A 21,357-nucleotide genomic window follows, 5' to 3' on the forward strand; every position below is an offset into this window, starting at 1 on the left:
TGGTGGTTATGGTGCAGTGTGTGGTGGGTATGGTGCAGTGTGTGGTGGGTATGGTGCAGTGTGTGATGGGTATGGTGCTTTGTGTGGTGGGTATGGGGCAGTGTGTGATGGGTGTGGGGCAGTGTGTGGTGGGTATGGTGCAGTGTGTGGTGGGTATGGTGCAGTGTGTGATGGGTATGGTGCACTGTGTGGTGGGTATGGTGCAGTGTGTGGTGGGTATGGGGCAGTGTGTGATGGGTATGGGGCAGTGTGTGGTGGGTATGGTGCAGTGTGTGATGGGTATGGGGCAGTGTGTGGTGGGTATGGTGCACTGTGTGGTGGGTATGGTGCAGTGTGTGATGGGTATGGTGCACTGTGTGATGGGTATGGTGCAGTGTGTGGTGGGTATGGTGCAGTGTGTGGTGGGTATGGTGCAGTGTGTGATGGGTATGGTGCACTGTGTGGTGGGTATGGTGCAGTGTGTGGTGGGTATGGTGCAGTGGGTGGTGGGTATTGTGCAGTGTGTGATGGGTATGGTGCACTGTGTGATGGGTATGGTGCAGTGTGTGGTGGGTATGGTGCAGTGTGTGGTGGTTATGGTGCAGTGTGTGGTGGGTATGGTGCAGTGTGTGGTGGGTATGGTGCAGTGTGTGATGGGTATGGTGCAGTGTGTGATGGGTATGGTGCAGTGTGTGGTGGGTATGGTGCAGTGTGTGGTGGGTATGGTGCAGTGTGTGGTGGTTATGGTGCAGTGTGTGATGGGTATGGTGCAGTGTGTGGTGGGTATGGTGCAGTGTGTGGTGGGTATGGTGCACTGTGTGGTGGGTATGGTGCACTGTGTGGTGGGTATGGTGCAGTGTGTGATGGGTATGGTGCACTGTGTGGTGGGTATGGTGCAGTGTGTGATGGGTATGGGGCAGTGTGTGGTGGGTATGGTGCAGTGTGTGATGGATGTGGTTCAGTGTGTGATGGGTATGGTTCAGTGTGTGGTGGGTATGGTGCAGTGTGTGGTGGGTATGGTGCAGTGTGTGATGGATGTGGTTCAGTGTGTGATGGGTATGGGGCAGTGTGTGGTGGGTATGGTGCAGTGTGTGATGGGTATGGTGCACTGTGTGATGGGTATGGTGCAGGGTGATGGATGTGGTTCAGTGTGTGATGGGTATGGTTCAGTGTGTGGTGGGTATGGTGCAGTGTGTGGTGGGTATGGTGCAGTGTGTGATGGGTATGGTGCAGTGTGTGGTGGGTATGGTGCAGTGTGTGATGGATGTGGTTCAGTGTGTGATGGGTATGGGGCAGTGTGTGGTGGGTATGGTGCAGTGTGTGACGGGTATGGTGCAGTGTGTGGTGGTTATGGTGCAGTGTGTGATGGGTATGGTGCAGTGTGTGATGGATGTGGTTCAGTGTGTTGTGGGTGTGGGGAAGTGTCTGGTTGGGAAAGTGCAGTGTTTTGTGTGTATGAGTCAGTATGTGGTGGGTGGAGGGCAGTGTGTGATGAGGATGGTGCAGTGTGTGATGGGTATTAGGCAGTGTGTACTGGATATGGTTCAGTGTGTGGTGGGGATGGTCCATAAGTTGTCAGTAGCGGCTGTTGAGTGTGTACATGTTGTACATATTCTTTATGTTTTATACTCTCCATTCTTTACTAATATCATTTATGTTTTGTCGTGTTGTAGGTTTGTGGTGCCAGTTTCACGGGAGCAATGGTGTGGCAGTATGAGACTCTCCGCTACTATGCCAGGAGGCTTCATAGTGATGGAGGCCAAAAGAACTTGGATGCAGCACTGGCAAAGAGTTTCGGATTCCGAGCTCATGTATTTATATTTATGAAATGTTATTTCCAATCTCTACCACATCAACACTATCATAACATCAGCACAACCACCAGTATAAACCAGCCCCATATCCACCACCCCACCACCACATCAACACCATCAGGCTTGCTGCCCCTCCAACAACCAACATGACCAACATCACATTCACCCAAATCACCAGAACAACAATCACCTCCAGCATCATTCACACCACACCCGCTACCAGGATCAACATCACATCCATCACCATCACACCACACCCACTACCAGGATCAACATCACATCCATCACCATCACTCCACACCCGCTACCAGGATCAACATCACATCCATCACCATCACACCACACCCGCTACCAGGATCAACATCACATCCATCACCATCACACCACACCCGCTACCAGGATCAACATCACATCCATCACCATCACTCCACACCCCCTACCAGGATCAACGTCACATCCATCACCATCACTCCACACCCTCTACCAGGATCAACATCACATCCTTCACCATCACAACACACCCGCTACCAGGATCAACATCACATCCATCACCATCACTCCACACCCCCTACCAGGATCAACATCACATCCATCACCATCATTCCACACCCGCTACCAGGATCAACATCACATCCATCACCATCACACCACACCCGCTACCAGGATCAACATCACATCCATCACCATCACTCCACACCCCCTACCAGGATCAACATCACATCCATCACCATCACACCACACCCGCTACCAGGATCAACATCACATCCATCACCATCACTCCACACCCGCTACCAGGATCAACATCACATCCATCACCATCACACCACACCCGCTACCAGGATCAACATCACATCCATCACCATCACTCCACACCCCCTACCAGGATCAACGTCACATCCATCACCATCACTCCACACCCGCTACCAGGATCAACATCACATCCATCACCATCACTCGACACACCCTACCAGGATCAACATCACATCCATCACCATCACTCCACACCCGCTACCAGGATCAACATCACATCCATCACCATCACTCCTCAGCCAATGCCAGGATCAACATCACATCCATCACCATCACACCACACCCGCTACCAGGATCAACATCACATCCATCACCATCACTCCACACCCCCTACCAGGATCAACATCACATCCATCACCATCACACCACACCCGCTACCAGGATCAACATCACATCCATCACCATCACTCCACACCCGCTACCAGGATCAACATCACATCCACCACCATCACTCCACAGCCACTGCCAGGATCAACTTCACATCCGTCACCATCACTCCACAGCCACTGCCAGGATCAACTTCACATCCGTCACCATCACTCCACAGCCACTACCAGGATCAACATCACATCCATCACCATCACTCCACGGCCACTTCCAGGATCAACATCACATCCTTCACCATCACTCCACACCCCCTACCAGGATCAACATCACATCCATCACCATCACACCACACCCGCTACCAGGATCAACATCACATCCATCACCATCACTCCACACCCGCTACCAGGATCAACATCACATCCATCACCATCACTCCACAGCCACTTCCAGGATCAACATCACATCCTTCACCATCACTCCACACCCCCTACCAGGATCAACATCACATCCATCACCATCACACCACACCCGCTACCAGGATCAACATCACATCCATCACCATCACTCCACACCCGCTACCAGGATCAACATCACATCCATCACCATCACTCCACACCCGCTACCAGGATCAACATCACATCCACCACCATCACTCCACAGCCACTGCCAGGATCAACTTCACATCCGTCACCATCACTCCACAGCCACTACCAGGATCAACATCACATCCATCACCATCACTCCACAGCCACTACCAGGATCGACATCACATCCATCACCATCACTCCACAGCCACTGCCAGGATCAACATCACATCCATCACCATCACTCCACAGCCACTGCCAGGATCAACTTCACACCCATCACCATCACTGCACAGCCACTGCCAGGATCAACATCACATCCATCACCATCACACCACACCCACTACCAGGATCAACTTCACATCCATCACCATCACTCCACACCCACAAATCAAAAGCAAAACAGACTACATTGTACACATTTTCACACTGCTTCCATGAAATAAAACGAAGCCTGTGACACACAGTGGAGTTTTTATTTGTTAGACTGGTGTTGACATTCCTATACCAAAGCGTTGAAATACCAGGAAGTGAAACTGTATGTTTTTATAACATGATGGATCATCAATGATTCCCCAACATTAATGAATTAAGAAGAGAAAAGGGGAAACATTCCAGTTGAAAAATAATTGACAGATAATTTACTTAAGGCCCTAAGGGCCTGAACTAATTTGAAACTGCTGGCCCGACAAAAACAGGCAGCACTGGGCCTTCGGGCCAACAGATATTTCGAACGCTAGTCACACCACACCCACTACCAGGATCAACATCACATCCATCACTGTAACTGATGTCACGCCACACCCATACCACATAGACCACCGCACCACACCCATCCTACATAGACCACCCACATCATCGACTCCATACATACCACCGCACCACACCCATCCTACATAGACCACCCGCATCATCGACTCCACACATACCACCGCACCACACCCATCCTACATAGACCACCCGCATCATCGACTCCACACATACCACCGCGCCACACCCATCCTACATAGACCACCCGCATCATCGACTCCATACATACCACCGCATCACACCCATCCTACATAGACCACCCGCATCATCGACTCCATACATACCACCGCACCACACCCATCCCACATAGACCACCCGCAACATCTACTCCACACATACCACCGCACCACACCCATCCCACATAGACCACCCGCATCATCGACTCCATACATACCACCGCACCACACCCATCCCACACAGACCACCCGCAACATCTACTCCACACATACCACCGCACCACACCCATCCCACATAGACCACCGCACCACACCCATCCTACATAGACCACCCGCAACATCTACTCCACACATACCACCGCACCACACCCATCCTACATAGACCACGCGCATCATCGACTCCATACATACCACCGCACCACACCCATCCCACATAGACCACCCGCAGCATCTACTCCACACATACCACCGCACCACACCCATCCTACATAGACCACCCGCATCATCTACTCCACACATACCAATGCACCACACCCATCCTACATAGACCACCCGCATCATCTACTCCACACATACCACCGCACCACACCCATCCTACATAGACCACCCGCAACATCTACTCCACACATACCACCGAACCACACCCATCCTACATAGACCACCGCACCACACCCATCCTTCATAGACCACCCGCAACATCTACTCCACACATACCACCGCACCACACCCATCCTACATAGACCACCCGCATCATCTACTCCACACATACCAATGCACCACACCCATCCTACATAGACCACCCGCATCATCTACTCCACACATACCACCGCACCACACCCATCCTACATAGACCACCCGCAACATCTACTCCACACATACCACCGAACCACACCCATCCTACATAGACCACCGCACCACACCCATCCTTCATAGACCACCCGCAACATCTACTCCACACATACCACCGCACCACACCCATCCTACATAGACCACCCGCAACATCTACTCCACACATACCACCGCACCACACCCATCCTACTTAGACCACCCGCAACATCTACTCCACACATACCACCGCACCACACCCATCCCACACATACCACCTCATCACACCCATCCCACATAGACCACCCGCAACATCTGCTCCACACATACCACCGAACCACACCCATCCCACACATACCACCGCACCACACCCATCCCACATAGACCACCCGCAACATCTACTCCACACATACCACCGCACCACACCCATCTCACATAGACCACCGCACCACACCCATCCCACATAGACCACCCGCAACATCTACTCCATACATACCACAGCACCACACCCATCCCACATAGACCACCACACCACACCCATCCTACATAGACCACCCAAATCATCTACTCCACACATACCACCGCCCCACACCCATCCTACATAGACCACCCGCATCATCTACTCCACACATACCACCACACCACACCCATCCTGCATAGACCACCCGCAACATCTACTCCACACATACCACCGCACCACACCCATCCCACATAGACCACCTGCATCATCTACTCCACACATACCACCGCACCACACCCATCCTACATAGACCACCTGCATCATCGACTCCACACAGTCCACCGCACCACACCCACTACCAGTGTCACTCACTAACTTCACCACAATCAACACCAAAAGTGTCCCCCACTAAAATGACCATTATCAACACCACCAGTGTCCCCCACTAACACCACAACACCACCACCATCAACAGCAGTAGTGTCACCCACTAACAACACCAACACCACCACCAATGTCACCCACTAACACCACCACCACTACCAGTGCCCCCCACTAACACCACCACCATGACCAGTGTCCCCCACTAACACCACCATCACCAGTGTCTCCCACTAACACCACCAACATCACCAGTGTCACTCAATAACACTACCACCACCGGTGTCTGCCAGTAACACCACAAGTGTCACCCACTAACACCACCACCACCAGTGTCTCCCACTAACACCATCACCAGTATCACCCACTAACACAGCCACTACCAGTATCACCCACTAACACCACCACCACCAGTGTCTCCCACTAGCACCATCACCAGTGTCACCCACTAGCACCACCACCACCAGTGTCTCCCACTAACACCACCACCAGTATCACCCACTAACACCACCACCAGTATCACCCACTAACACAGCCACTACCAGTGTCTCCCACTAACACCACCATCACCAGTGTCTCCCACTAACATCATCACCAGTATCACCTACTAACACAGCCACTACCAGTGTCACGCTCTAACATCATCACCAGTATCACCTACTAACACAGCCACTACCAGTGTCACGCAATAACACCACCACCACCACCAGTGTCACGCTCTAACACCACCACCACCACCAGTGTCTCCCACTAGCACCATCACCAGTGTCACCCACTAGCACCACCACCACCAGTGTCTCCCACTAACACCACCACCAGTATCACCCACTAACACAGCCACTACCAGTATCACCCACTAACACCACCACCACCAGTGTCACCCACTAACACCACCACCAGTGTCACCCACTAACACCACCACCACCAGTGTCTCCCACTAACACCACCACCAGTATCACCCACTAACACCACCACCAGTATCACCCACTAACACAGCCACTACCAGTGTCTCCCACTAACACCACCATCACCAGTGTCTCCCACTAACATCATCACCAGTATCACCTACTAACACAGCCACTACCAGTGTCACGCTCTAACACCACCACCACCACCAGTGTCTCCCACTAACACCATCACCAGTATCACCCACTAGCACAGCCACTACCAGTATCACCCACTAACACCATCACCAGTATCACCCACTAACACAGCCACTACCAGTGTCACGCACTAACACCACCACCACCACCACCAGTGTCACGCTCTAACACCACCAGTGTCAACTACTAACCACCACTACCACCATTTGAGTCTGTTGTCTGTAGCCTGTCTTGTTCTCAACCATAATCCTGTGTTCTATGTTTCAGCTCAACTCTATCTGGAATAACTTGAGTCCTGGTCAGAAGGTTGTTCTAGGTGTGGTTGCATCCAACATTGGTGTGTTCTTACTTTGGAGGATTCCATCTCTGACTCCCGTGCTGATGAAATACTTTTCTTCTGCTCCAGGTTTGTCAAAACTAAGGTTGACCACCGCTCTACACCATTACACTCCCTTCCTAGTAACTAACTATTGTTTCAGGTACACCATTACGCTCCCTTCCAACTAACTAACTATTGTTTCAAGTACACCATTACACTTCCTTCCTACTAACTGTTGTTTCAAGTACACCATTCCACTCCCTTCCTACTAACTGTTGTTTCAAGTACACCATTACACCCCCTTCCTACTAACTATTGTTTCAAGTACACCATTCCGCTCCCTTCCTACTAACTATTGTTTCAAGTACACCATTACACTACCTTCCTACTAACGAACTATTGTTTCAAGTACACCATTACGCTCCCTTCCTACTAACTATTGTTTCAAGTACACCATTACACTCCCTTCCTACTAACTAACTATTGTTTCAAGTACACCATTACACTCCCTTCTTACTAACTATTGTTTCAAGTACACCATTACATTCCCTTCCTACTAGCTATTGTTTCAAGTACACCATTACACTCCCTTCCTACTAACTATTGTTTCAAGTACACCATTACCCTCCCTTCCTACTAACTAACTATTGTTTCAACTACACCATTACACTCCCTTCCTGCAAACTATTTTTTCAAGTACACCATTACACTTCCTTCCTGCTATTGTTTCAAGTACACCATTACACTCCCTTCCTACTAACTAACTATTGTTTCAAGTACACCATTACACTCCCTTCTTACTAACTATTGTTTCAAGTACACCATTACACTCCCTTCCTACTAACTATTGTTTCAAGTACACCATTACTCTTCCTTCCTACTAACTATTGTTTCAAGTACACCATTACGCTCCCTTCCTACTAAGTAACTATTGTTTCAAGTACACCATTACACTCCCTTCCTACTAACTATTGTTTCAAGTACACCATTACACTTCCTTCCTACTAACTAACTATTGTTTCAAGTACACCATTACACTCCCTTCCTACTAACTATTGTTTCAAGTACACCACTACACTTCCTTCCTACTAGCTATTGTTTCAAGTACACCATTACACTCCCTTCCTACTAACTATTGTTTCAAGTACACCATTACACTTCCTTCCTACTAACTATTGTTTCAAGTACACCATTACACTACCTTCCTACTAACTAACTATTGTTTCAAGTACACCATTACACTCCCTTCCTACAAACTATTCTTTCAAGTACACCATTACACTCCCTTCCTACTAACTATTGTTTCAAGTACACCATTACACTCCCTTCCTTCCTACTAACTATTCTTTCAAGTACACCATTACTCTTCCTTCCTACTAACTATTGTTTCAAGTACACCATTACACTCCCTTCCTACTAACTAACTATTGTTTCAAGTACACCATTACACTCCCTTCCTACTAACTATTGTTTCAAGTACACCATTACACTTCCTTCCTACTAACTAACTATTGTTTCAAGTACACCATTACACTTCATTCCTACTAACTAACTATTGTTTCAAGTACACCATTACACTTCCTTCCTACCAACTATTGTTTCAAGTACACCATTACACTCCCTTCCTTCCTACTAACTATTGTTTCAAGTACACCATTACTCTTCCTTCATACTACTTGTCCCCCAGGGTACTGATCGTATTGTTTAAGATAAACCCCTTCCCTCCATGGCACTGAGTGTAATGTTTCAGGTAAACCCCATCCCTCCATGGTACTGAGTGTGTTGTTTCAGGTAGACCCCTTCCCTCCATGGTACTGAGCGTATGGTTTCAGGTAGACCCCTTCTCCCTATGGTACTGAGTGTATTGTTTCAGGTAGACCCCTTCTCTCTATGGTTCTGAGTGTATTGTTTCAGGTAGACCCCTTCCCTCCATGGCACTGAGTGTATTGTTTCACGTAGACCCCTTCTCTCTATGATACTGAGTGTATTCATTCAGGTAGACCCCTTCCCTCCATGGTACTGAGTGTATTGTTTCAGGTAGACCCCTTCTCTCAATGATACTGAGTGTATTGTTTCAGGTAGACCCCTTCCCTCCATGATACTGAGTGTATTGTTTCAGGTACACCCCTTCTCTCTATGATACTGAGTGTGTTGTTTAAGGTAGACCCCTTCCCTCCATGGTACTGAGTGTATTGTTTCAGGTAGACCCCTTGTCCCTATCATACTGAGTGTATTGTTTCAGGTAGACCTCTTTCCCCCATGGTACTGAGTGTATTGTTTCAGGTAGACCCCTTCTCTCCATCGTACTGAGTGTATGGTTTCAGGTAGACCCCTTCTCTCTATAGTACTGAGTGTATTGTTTCAGGTAGACCCTTTGTCTCTATGATACTGAGTGTATTGTTTCAGGTAGACCCCTTCCCGCCATGATACTGAGTGTATTGTTTCAGGTAGACCCCTTCTCTCAATGATACTGAGTGTATTGTTTCAGGTAGACCCCTTCCCTCCATGGTACTGAGTGTATTGTTTCAGGTAGACCCCTTCTCTCTATGATACTGAGTGTGTTGTTTAAGGTAGACCCCTTCCCTCCATGGTACTGAGTGTATTGTTTCAGGTAGACCCCTTGTCCCTATGATACTGAGTGTATTCTTTCAGGTAGACCCCTTGTCCCTATGATACTGAGTGTATTCTTTCAGGTAGACCTCTTTCCCCCATGGTATTGAGTGTATTGTTTCAGGTAGACCCCTTCTCTCCATGGTACTGAGTGTATGGTTTCAGGTAGACCCCTCCTCTCTATAGTACTGAGTGTATTGTTTCAGGTAGACCCCTTCCCGCCATGATACTGAGTGTATTGTTTCAGGTAGAACCCTTCACTCTATGATACTGAGTGTGTTCTTTCAGATAGACCCCTTCCCGCCATGATACTGAGTGTATTGTTTCAGGTAGACCCCTTCCCTCCATGGTACTGAGTGTATTGTTTCAGGTAGACCCCCTTCACTCTATGATACTGAGTGTATTGTTTCAGGTAGACCCCCTTCACTCTATGATACTGAGTGTATTGTTTCAGGTAGACCCCTTCCCGCCATGATACTGAGTGTATTGTTTCAGGTAGACCCCCTTCACTCTATGATACTGAGTGTATTGTTTCAGGTAGACCCCCTTCACTCTATGATACTGAGTGTATTGTTTCAGGTAGACCCCTTCCCTCAATTCTACTGAGTGTATTGTTTCAGGTAGACCCCTTCCCGCCATGATACTGAGTGTATTGTTTCAGGTAGACCCCTTCTCTCTATGATACTGAGTGTATTGTTTCAGGTAGACCCCTTCGCTCCATGATACTGAGTGTATTGTTTCAGGTAGACCCCTTCCCTCCATGGTACTGAGTGTATTGTGTCAGGTAGACCCCTTCACTCTATGATACTGAGTGTGTTCTTTCAGATAGACCCCTTCCCGCCATGATACTGAGTGTATTGTTTCAGGTAGACCCCTTCCCTCCATGGTACTGAGTCTATTGTTTCAGGTAGAACCCTTCACTCCATGGTACTGAGTGTATTGTTTCAGGTAGACCCCTTCGCTCCATGGTACTGAGTGTATTGTTTCAGGTAGACCCCTTCACTCCATGGTACTGAGTGTATTTTTTCAGGTAGACCCCTTGTCTCTATGATGCTGAGTGTATTGTTTCAGGTAGACCCCCTTCACTCTATGATACTGAGTGTATTGTTTCAGGTAGACCCCCTTCACTCTATGATACTGAGTGTATTGTTTCAGGTAGACCCCCTTCACTCTGTGATACTGAGTGTATTGTTTCAGGTGGACCCCTTCCCGCCATGATACTGAGTGTATTGTTTCAGTTAGACCCCCTTCACTCTATGATACTGAGTGTTTTGTTTTAGGTAGACCCCTTCCCGCCATGATACTGAGTGTATTTTTTCAGGTAGACCCCCTTTACTCCATGATACTGAGTGTTTTGTTTCAGGTGGACCCCCTTCACTCTGTGATACTGAGTGTATTGTTTCAGGTGGACCCCTTCCCGCCATGATACTGAGTGTATTGTTTCAGGTAGACCCCCTTCACTCTATGATACTGAGTGTATTGTTTCAGGTAGACCCCTTCCCTCCATGGTACTGAGTGTATTGTTTCAGGTAGACCCCTTCCCTCCATGGTACTGAGTGTATTGTTTCAGGTAGACCCCTTCCCGCCATGATACTGAGTGTATTTTTTCAGGTAGACCCCTTTTACTCCATGATACTGAGTGTATTGTTTCAGGTAGACCCCCTTCACTCTATGATACTGAGTGTATTGTTTCAGGTAGACCCCTTCCCGCCATGATACTGAGTGTATTGTTTCAGGTAGACCCCCTTCACTCTATGATACTGAGTGTGTTGTTTCAGGTAGACCCCCTTCACTCTATGATACTGAGTGTATTGTTTCAGGTAGACCCCTTCCCTCAATTCTACTGAGTGTATTGTTTCAGGTAGACCCCTTCCCGCCATGATACTGAGTGTATTGTTTCAGGTAGACCCCCTTCACTCTATGATACTGAGTGTATTGTTTCAGGTAGACCCCTTCCCTCCATGGTACTGAGTGTATTGTTTCAGGTAGACCCCTTCCCTCCATGGTACTGAGTGTATTGTTTCAGGTAGACCCCTTCCCGCCATGATACTGAGTGTATTTTTTCAGGTAGACCCCCTTTACTCCATGATACTGAGTGTATTGTTTCAGGTAGACCCCCTTCACTCTATGATACTGAGTGTATTGTTTCAGGTAGACCCCTTCCCGCCATGATACTGAGTGTATTGTTTCAGGTAGACCCCCTTCACTCTATGATACTGAGTGTGTTGTTTCAGGTAGACCCCCTTCACTCTATGATACTGAGTGTATTGTTTCAGGTAGACCCCTTCCCTCAATTCTACTGAGTGTATTGTTTCAGGTAGACCCCTTCCCGCCATGATACTGAGTGTATTGTTTCAGGTAGACCCCTTCCCGCCATGATACTGAGTGTATTGTTTCAGGTAGACCCCTTCGCTCCATGGTACTGAGTGTATTGTTTCAGGTAGACCCCCTTCACTCTATGATACTGAGTGTATTGTTTCAGGTAGACCCCCTTCACTCTATGATACTGAGTAAATTGTTTCAGGTAGACCCCTTCCCTCCATGGTACTGAGTGTATTGTTTCAGGTAGACCCCTTCCCGCCATGATACTGAGTGTATTTTTTCAGGTAGACCCCCTTTACTCCATGATACTGAGTGTATTGTTTCAGGTAGACCCCCTTCACTCTATGATACTGAGTGTATTGTTTCAGGTAGACCCCTTCCCGCCATGATACTGAGTGTATTGTTTCAGGTAGACCCCCTTCACTCTATGATACTGAGTGTGTTGTTTCAGGTAGACCCCCTTCACTCTATGATACTGAGTGTATTGTTTCAGGTAGACCCCTTCCCTCAATTCTACTGAGTGTATTGTTTCAGGTAGACCCCTTCCCGCCATGATACTGAGTGTATTGTTTCAGGTAGACCCCTTCCCGCCATGATACTGAGTGTATTGTTTCAGGTAGACCCCTTCGCTCCATGGTACTGAGTGTATTGTTTCAGGTAGACCCCCTTCACTCTATGATACTGAGTGTATTGTTTCAGGTAGACCCCCTTCACTCTATGATACTGAGTAAATTGTTTCAGGTAGACACCTTCCCTCCATGGTAATGAGTGTATTGTTTCAGGTAGACCCCTTCCCGCCATGATACTGAGTGTATTGTTTCAGGTAGACCCCCTTCACTCTATGATACTGAGTGTATTGTTTCAGGTAGACCCCTTCGCTCCATGGTACTGAGTGTATTGTTTCAGGTAGACCCCCTTCACTCTATGATACTGAGTGTATTGTTTCAGGTAGACCCCCTTCACTCTATGATACTGAGTGTATTGTTTCAGGTAGACACCTTCCCTCCATGGTAATGAGTGTATTGTTTCAGGTAGACCCCTTCCCGCCATGATACTGAGTGTATTGTTTCAGGTAGACCCCCTTCACTCTATGATACTGAGTGTATTGTTTCAGGTAGACCCCTTCCCTCCATGGTACTGAGTGTGTTGTTTCAGGTAGACCCCTTCCCGCCATGATACTGAGTGTATTGTTTCAGGTAGACCCCCTTCACTCTATGATACTGAGTGTGTTGTTTCAGGTAGACCCCTTCCCTCCATGGTACTGAGTGTATTGTTTCAGGTAGACCCCTTCCCGCCATGATACTGAGTGTATTGTTTCAGGTAGACCCCCTTCACTCTATGATACTGAGTGTATTGTTTCAGGTAGACCCCTTCGCTCCATGATACTGAGTGTATTGTTTCAGGTAGACCCCTTCCCTCCATGGTACTGAGTGTATTGTGTCAGGTAGACCCCTTCACTCTATGATACTGAGTGTGTTCTTTCAGATAGACCCCTTCCCGCCATGATACTGAGTGTATTGTTTCAGGTAGACCCCTTCCCTCCATGGTACTGAGTGTATTGTTTCAGGTAGACCCCTTCTCTCCATGGTACTGAGTGTATTGTTTCAGGTAGACCCCTTCACTCCATGGTACTGAGTGTATTGTTTCAGGTAGACCCCTTCGCTCCATGGTACTGAGTGTCTTGTTTCAGGTAGACCCCTTCACTCCATAGTACTGAGTGTATTTTTTCAGGTAGACCCCTTCTCTCTATGATGCTGAGTATATTGTTTCAGGTAGACCCCCTTCACTCTATGATACTGAGTGTATTGTTTCAGGTAGACCCCCTTCACTCTATGATACTGAGTGTATTGTTTCAGGTAGACCCCCTTCACTCTGTGATGCTGAGCGTATTGTTTCAGGTGGACCCCTTCCCGCCATGATACTGAGTGTATTGTTTCAGGTAGACCCCCTTCACTCTATGATACTGAGTGTTTTGTTTTAGGTAGACCCCTTCCCGCCATGATACTGAGTGTATTTTTTCAGGTAGACCCCCTTTACTCCATGATACTGAGTGTATTGTTTCAGGTAGACCCCCTTCACTCTGTGATACTGAGTGTATTGTTTCAGGTGGACCCCTTCCCGCCATGATACTGAGTGTATTGTTTCAGGTAGACCCCCTTCACTCTATGATACTCAGTGTATTGTTTCAGGTAGACCCCCTTCACTCTGTGATACTGAGTGTATTGTTTCAGGTAGACCCCTTCCCGCCATGATACTGAGTGTATTGTTTGAGGTAGACCCCCTTCACTCTATGATACTGAGTGTATTGTTTCAGGTAGACCCCCTTCACTCTGTGATACTGAGTGTATTGTTTCAGGTGGACCCCTTCCCGCCATGATACTCAGTGTATTGTTTCAGTTAGACCCCCTTCACTCAATGATACTGAGTGTTTTGTTTTAGGTAGACCCCTTCCCGCCATGATACTGAGTGTATTGTTTCAGGTAGACCCCCTTCACTCTATGATACTGAGTGTATTGTTTCAGGTAGACCCCTTCCCTCCATGGTACTGAGTGTATTGTTTCAGGTAGACCCCTTCCCTCCATGATACTGAGTGTATTTTTTCAGGTAGATCCCCTTTACTCCATGATACTGAGTGTATTGTTTCAGGTAGACCCCCTTCACTCTATGATACTGAGTGTATTGTTTCAGGTAGACCCCTTCCCGCCATGATACTGAGTGTATTGTTTCAGGTAGACCCTTTCACTCTATGATACTGAGTGTGTTGTTTCAGGTAGACCCCCTTCACTCTATGATACTGAGTGTATTGTTTCAGGTAGACCCCTTCCCTCAATTCTACTGAGTGTATTGTTTCAGGTAGACCCCTTCCCGCCATGATACTGAGTGTATTGTTTCAGGTAGACCCCTTCCCGCCATGATACTGAGTGTATTGTTTCAGGTAGACCCCTTCGCTCCATGGTACTGAGTGTATTGTTTCAGGTAGACCCCCTTCACTCTATGATACTGAGTGTATTGTTTCAGGTAGACCCCCTTCACTCTATGATACTGAGTGTATTGTTTCAGGTAGACACCTTCCCTCCATGGTAATGAGTGTATTGTTTCAGGTAGACCCCTTCCCGCCATGATACTGAGTGTATTGTTTCAGGTAGACCCCCTTCACTCTATGATACTGAGTGTATTGTTTCAGGTAGACCCCTTCCCTCCATGGTACTGAGTGTGTTGTTTCAGGTAGACCCCTTCCCGCCATGATACTGAGTGTATTGTTTCAGGTAGACCCCCTTCACTCTATGATACTGAGTGTGTTGTTTCAGGTAGACCCCTTCCCTCCATGGTACTGAGTGTATTGTTTCAGGTAGACCCCTTCCCGCCATGATACTGAGTGTATTGTTTAAAGTAGACCCCCTTCACTCTATGATACTGAGTGTATTGTTTCAGGTAGACCCCTTCGCTCCATGATACTGAGTGTATTGTTTCAGGTAGACCCCTTCCCTCCATGGTACTGAGTGTATTGTGTCAGGTAGACCCCTTCACTCTATGATACTGAGTGTGTTCTTTCAGATAGACCCCTTCCCGCCATGATACTGAGTGTATTGTTTCAGGTAGACCCCTTCCCTCCATGGTACTGAGTGTATTGTTTCAGGTAGACCCCTTCACTCCATGGTACTGAGTGTATTGTTTCAGGTAGACCCCTTCACTCCATGGTACTGAGTGTATTGTTTCAGGTAGACCCCCTTCACTCTGTGATACTGAGCGTATTGTTTCAGGTGGACCCCTTCCCGCCATGATACTGAGTGTATTGTTTCAGGTAGACCCCCTTCACTCTATGATACTGAGTGTTTTGTTTTAGGTAGACCCCTTCCCGCCATGATACTGAGTGTATTTTTTCAGGTAGACCCCCTTTACTCCATGATACTGAGTGTATTGTTTCAGGTAGACCCCCTTCACTCTGTGATACTGAGTGTATTGTTTCAGGTGGACCCCTTCCCGCCATGATACTGAGTGTATTGTTTCAGGTAGACCCCCTTCACTCTATGATACTCAGTGTGTTGTTTCAGGTAGACCCCTTCCCTCCATGGTACTGAGTGTATTGTTTCAGGTAGACCCCTTCCCGCCATGATACTGAGTGTATTGTTTGAGGTAGACCCCCTTCACTCTATGATACTGAGTGTATTGTTTCAGGTAGACCCCCTTCACTCTGTGATACTGAGTGTATTGTTTCAGGTGGACCCCTTCCCGCCATGATACTCAGTGTATTGTTTCAGTTAGACCCCCTTCACTCTATGATACTGAGTGTTTTGTTTTAGGTAGACCCCTTCCCGCCATGATACTGAGTGTATTGTTTCAGGTAGACCCCTTCCCGCCATGATACTGAGTGTATTGTTTCAGGTAGACCCCTTCCCTCCATGATACTGAGTGTATTGTTTCAGGTAGACTCCTTCTCTCTATAGTACTGAGTGTTTTGTTTCAGGTAGACCCCTTCTCTCCATGGTACTGAGTGTATTGTTTCAGGTAGACCCCTTCTCTCTATGGTGCTGAGTGTATTGTTTCAGGTAGACCCCTTCACTCTATGATACTGAGTGTATTGTTTCAGGCAGACCCCTTCTCTCCATGGTACTGAGTGTATTGTTTCAGTTAGACCCCTTCCCGCCATGATACTAAGTGTATTGTTTCAGGTAGACCCCTTCCCTCCATGATCCTGAGTGTATTGTTTCAGGTACACCCCTTCGCTCCATTGTACTGAGTGTATTGTTTCAGGTAGACCCCTTCACTCTATGATACTGAGTGTATTGTTTCAGGTAGACCCCTTCCTGCCATGATACTGAGTGTATTGTTTCAGGTAGACCCCCTTCACTCTATGATACTGAGTGTATTGTTTCAGGTAGACCCCTTCCCTCCATGATACTGAGTGTATTGTTTCAGGTACACCCCTTCGCTCCATGGTAATGTGTGTATTGTTTGAGGTACACCCCTTCCCTCCATGATACTGAGTGTATTGTTTCAGGTAGACCCCTTCTCTCTATAGTACTGAGTGTATTGTTTCAGGTAGACCCCTTCTCTCCATGGTACTGAGTGTATTGTTTCAGGTAGACCCCTTCACTCTATGGTACTGAGTGTATTGTTTCAGGTAGACCCCTTCACTCTATGATACTGAGTGTATTGTTTCAGGTAGACCCCTTCGCTCCATGGTACTGAGTGTGTTTTTTCAGGTAGACCCCTTCCCTCCATGGTTCTGAGTGTATGGTTTCAGGTAGACCCCTTGTCTCCATGGTACTGAGTGTACAATTTCAGGTAGACCCCTTCCCGCCATGATACTGAGTGTATTGTTTCAGGTAGACCCCCTTTACTCTATGATACTGAGTGTATTGTTTCAGGTAGACCCCTTCACTCTATGATACTGAGTGTATTGTTTCAGGTAGACCCCTTCGCTCCATGGTACTGAGCGTATTGTTTCAGGTAGACCCCTTCACTCTATGATACCGAGTGTATTGTTTCAGGTAGACCCCTTCTCTCCATGGTACTGAGTGTATTGTTTCAGGTAGACCCCTTCCCGCCATGATACTGAGTGTATTGTTTCAGGTAGACCCCTTCACTCTATGATACTGAGTGTATTGTTTCAGGTAGACCCCTTCGCTCCATGGTACTGAGCGTATTGTTTCAGGTAGACCCCTTCACTCTATGATACCGAGTGTATTGTTTCAGGTAGACCCCTTCTCTCCATGGTACTGAGTGTATTGTTTCAGGTAGACCCCTTCCCGCCATGATACTGAGTGTATTGTTTCAGGTAGACCCCTTCACTCTATGATACTGAGTGTATTGTTTCAGGTAGACCCCTTCCCTCCATGGTAATGAGTGTGTTTTTTCAGGTAGACCCCTTCCCTCCATGGTACTGAGTGTATGGTTTCAGGTAGACCCCTTCTCTCCATGGTACTGAGTGTACGGTTTCAGGTAGACCCCTTCTCTCTATGATACTGAGTGTATTCTTTCAGGTAGACCCCTTCCCTCCATGGTACTGAGTGTATTGTTTCAGGTAGATTCCTTCCCTCCAAGGTATAAGTGTGTTGTCTCAGGTAGACCCCTTCCCTCCATGGTACTGAGTGTGTTGTCTCAGGTAGACCCCTTCCCCCCATGGTACTGAGTGTATTGTTTCAGGTAGACACCTTCTCTCCATGGTACTGAGTGTATTGTTTCAGGTAGACCCCTTCTCTCTATAGTACTGAGTGTGTTGTTTCATGTAGACCCCTTCTCTCTATGGTACTGAGTGTAATGTTTTAGGTAGACCCCTTCTTTCTATGGTACTGAGTGTATTGTTTCAGGTAGACCCCTTCTCTCTATGATACGGAGTGTATTGTTTCAGGTAGACCCCTTCCCTCTATGATACTGAGTGTATTGTTTCAGGTAGACCCCTTCCCTCCATGGTACTGAGCGCATTCAGTCACTTTAGTTTCCTGCATCTGGCCGCCAACATGTATGTCCTGTGGTCATTTTCATCCATCTCGCTTGACCTATTTGGGAAGGAGCAACTTTCAGCTGTCTACCTGAGTGCAGGTAAGTGTTGTTAATGGTCAGCTGTCTACCTGAAAGCAGGTAAGTGTTGTGTTATATTTGTGTCATACATTCATGCTCCTTAGAATTACATTGTAAATATTGTGCACATTTAATCGCCAGTTGAATGTAAAGACTATTTATCAGGATGTTTACACAAGGAAATGGAGAAAAAGATAGCAGGGTCAGCTGCTGACAGGGTGCCTGTCAAGCATCGGGATATGAGTTGTTTCAGCTATCTTTTGAGGTTACCTCCAGGGTTTCTCCCATCTGTCACTCTTACAGAGACATTTACAGAGGACGTCCCCTCTTAGAGAAGAATCTGAGCTGCAGAGGACATTTAGGAAGAGATTGTGTACATGGTCCAAGAAAGCATCAACGCCCGGTGGATCAATGAATCTACATCATTTGAGAAAACATTAATGGCAGTAGATCAACCGGGCAGTAGATTCTTTAATCACAAATCATCTTAACATCTTCTCAGAAGACAGTGATGTCCACCTCTGCAAGGTTCGCAAACTCAAGCTCACAAAAACATTCATCAAAATCTTCAATGTCAAAGGAAACACTCATCTCAACGTCCCTCTTCGCCTGCAACATCAGTGTCCATGAACTCCTTTTAGGACACTCAACATTTTGTCCAAACATTCAAGTTGGCACTGTTTACAATAAATTAAGAACTGACACTTGTGTGACCATTCAATATTTCAGCTGAACCCTGGGCATCATGCATTAATAAGTGGAAATATTAGAACGTCATCTGAAAGTCAGGGTGGGTAGTGTCTCCAAAGGAAGCTGTGTCAGTAAACGTCATGGGGTGTCACTTTAAGAAGCGCCTGTAGTTTCAAATTGCATTTTATACACTTTAAATATCTACGTTTCATGCTAGAGGACCTCTGCTTATCTCAATCACACAAAAGGTTTCTTTCATATTTTGTTTTGTGAAGTTGATGATGCATTTATTGCTGAGTTTGCGTTTTGGTTTTCTCCAACCCAGCATAGACATATTGCATAGTTGACAAGAACTCAGACACACTGTCAACACCACCAATTATGCTGAGGTCCCATCTGACCGCAAATCAGCATTTGCGAATGCTACAAATTCTCAAGGATTACATATGCTGGCCCTAACCCTAACCCTAACCCTGATTACATATGCTGGCATTTAATGGGAAGAAATTTTCCTTACACTACATGGATCCAGCTAAAGCTATAGTGAGGAGATAAATAACAAGATCTAGACACGACAACAATTACCTCTTCCTAGATCACAAGCTAGAATTTATGTCAGACTACCTCGCATCTTCATCAGTGGGCATGAAATTTTTGTGACAAGGTCTCCTCTCACCCTGTAACTGGCCAGATTGTTGAGCTAAGTCATAACTGTGTGGCATACTACTGGGAGAAATGGAGAATCTTGAGAAGATGTTCCTACAGATGTTGAGAGAAGGATATGTAATTCAACTCAAACAGCAGTCTAAGTAAACTTATCCTCAGTACTTTTCGTTACTCTCCACCACTGAGTCTAACAAAACCTTATGGGAGGTCGCATCAGGTAGCCTTTGAGATTGACCAATCAGAACAAAGCCTACCAAATCGTGAAAGTGGACATCCGCACATACCTTTTGAACTTTCTATCTCGAAAAGGTTTGTACACGAAAGTTTCCAAATGCTATTTAGTGTACGCTCGCTTCCAGGTGATGCATACGGCGTGCATACAACCATGGCAACGGTGAGTAAGCAATATTCAAGCATGTCATCTTGCGGAAATATTCGCTAATGGTAACCACGTCAATAGACTCAGTGGTCAAACCATTTTGTCAAACCAATAAAAACAAATTATACTACGTTGTATACAGTTTCACAATGTTTCTACAAAATCCAGTAGCAAACCGTATGGTGCAGAGAGACTAGAAACTGGTTAAAGATATTCCTATGCACAAAGGACTGAACTTCGAGGAAGGGAAACAAAGCATCATAACATGGATGGATAACGTTCATAAAGCAAAAAAAAAAAGGGGATAGATGATTTACTGATGGCCACAAGGGCCTGAAGATATTTGAAACTGCCGGCCTGATACAATAGCAACTGGCGCCGAGCTTCTGGTCTGGTGAGTATTTGTGGAGGACAGCGTGGCAGTTGTCACCAGCCTAAGATTGGACTGACTGTCATTGTTGTATAGTCGTGAAGATATCAACTCTACAGTAACCTTTTTGGGCTTTACAACACAATTTGGTTATTCATGAGGGTTTTACAGTGCTTCAATGAGCCTGGTTTCTACAGTCAGCCAGTAACA

The 21,357-nt window shown here is 46.9% G+C and overlaps 1 protein-coding gene across 1 annotated transcript in view; it reads left to right on the top strand.

Moving 5' to 3' along the window:
* Positions 1-21,357, top strand: part of LOC137280691 (presenilin-associated rhomboid-like protein, mitochondrial) — an 85,290-nt gene that overhangs the window by 19,314 nt on the left and 44,619 nt on the right. The window contains exons 3-5 of the mRNA XM_067811907.1: positions 1,653-1,790; positions 7,537-7,675; positions 18,914-19,063. Coding sequence (XP_067668008.1) covers positions 1,653-1,790; positions 7,537-7,675; positions 18,914-19,063 — 427 coding nt within the window. The remainder of the gene's footprint in view (positions 1-1,652; positions 1,791-7,536; positions 7,676-18,913; positions 19,064-21,357) is intronic.

Source organism: Haliotis asinina, chromosome 4 (assembly GCF_037392515.1).
Source record: "Haliotis asinina isolate JCU_RB_2024 chromosome 4, JCU_Hal_asi_v2, whole genome shotgun sequence".
Lineage (NCBI taxonomy): Eukaryota > Metazoa > Mollusca > Gastropoda > Lepetellida > Haliotidae > Haliotis > Haliotis asinina.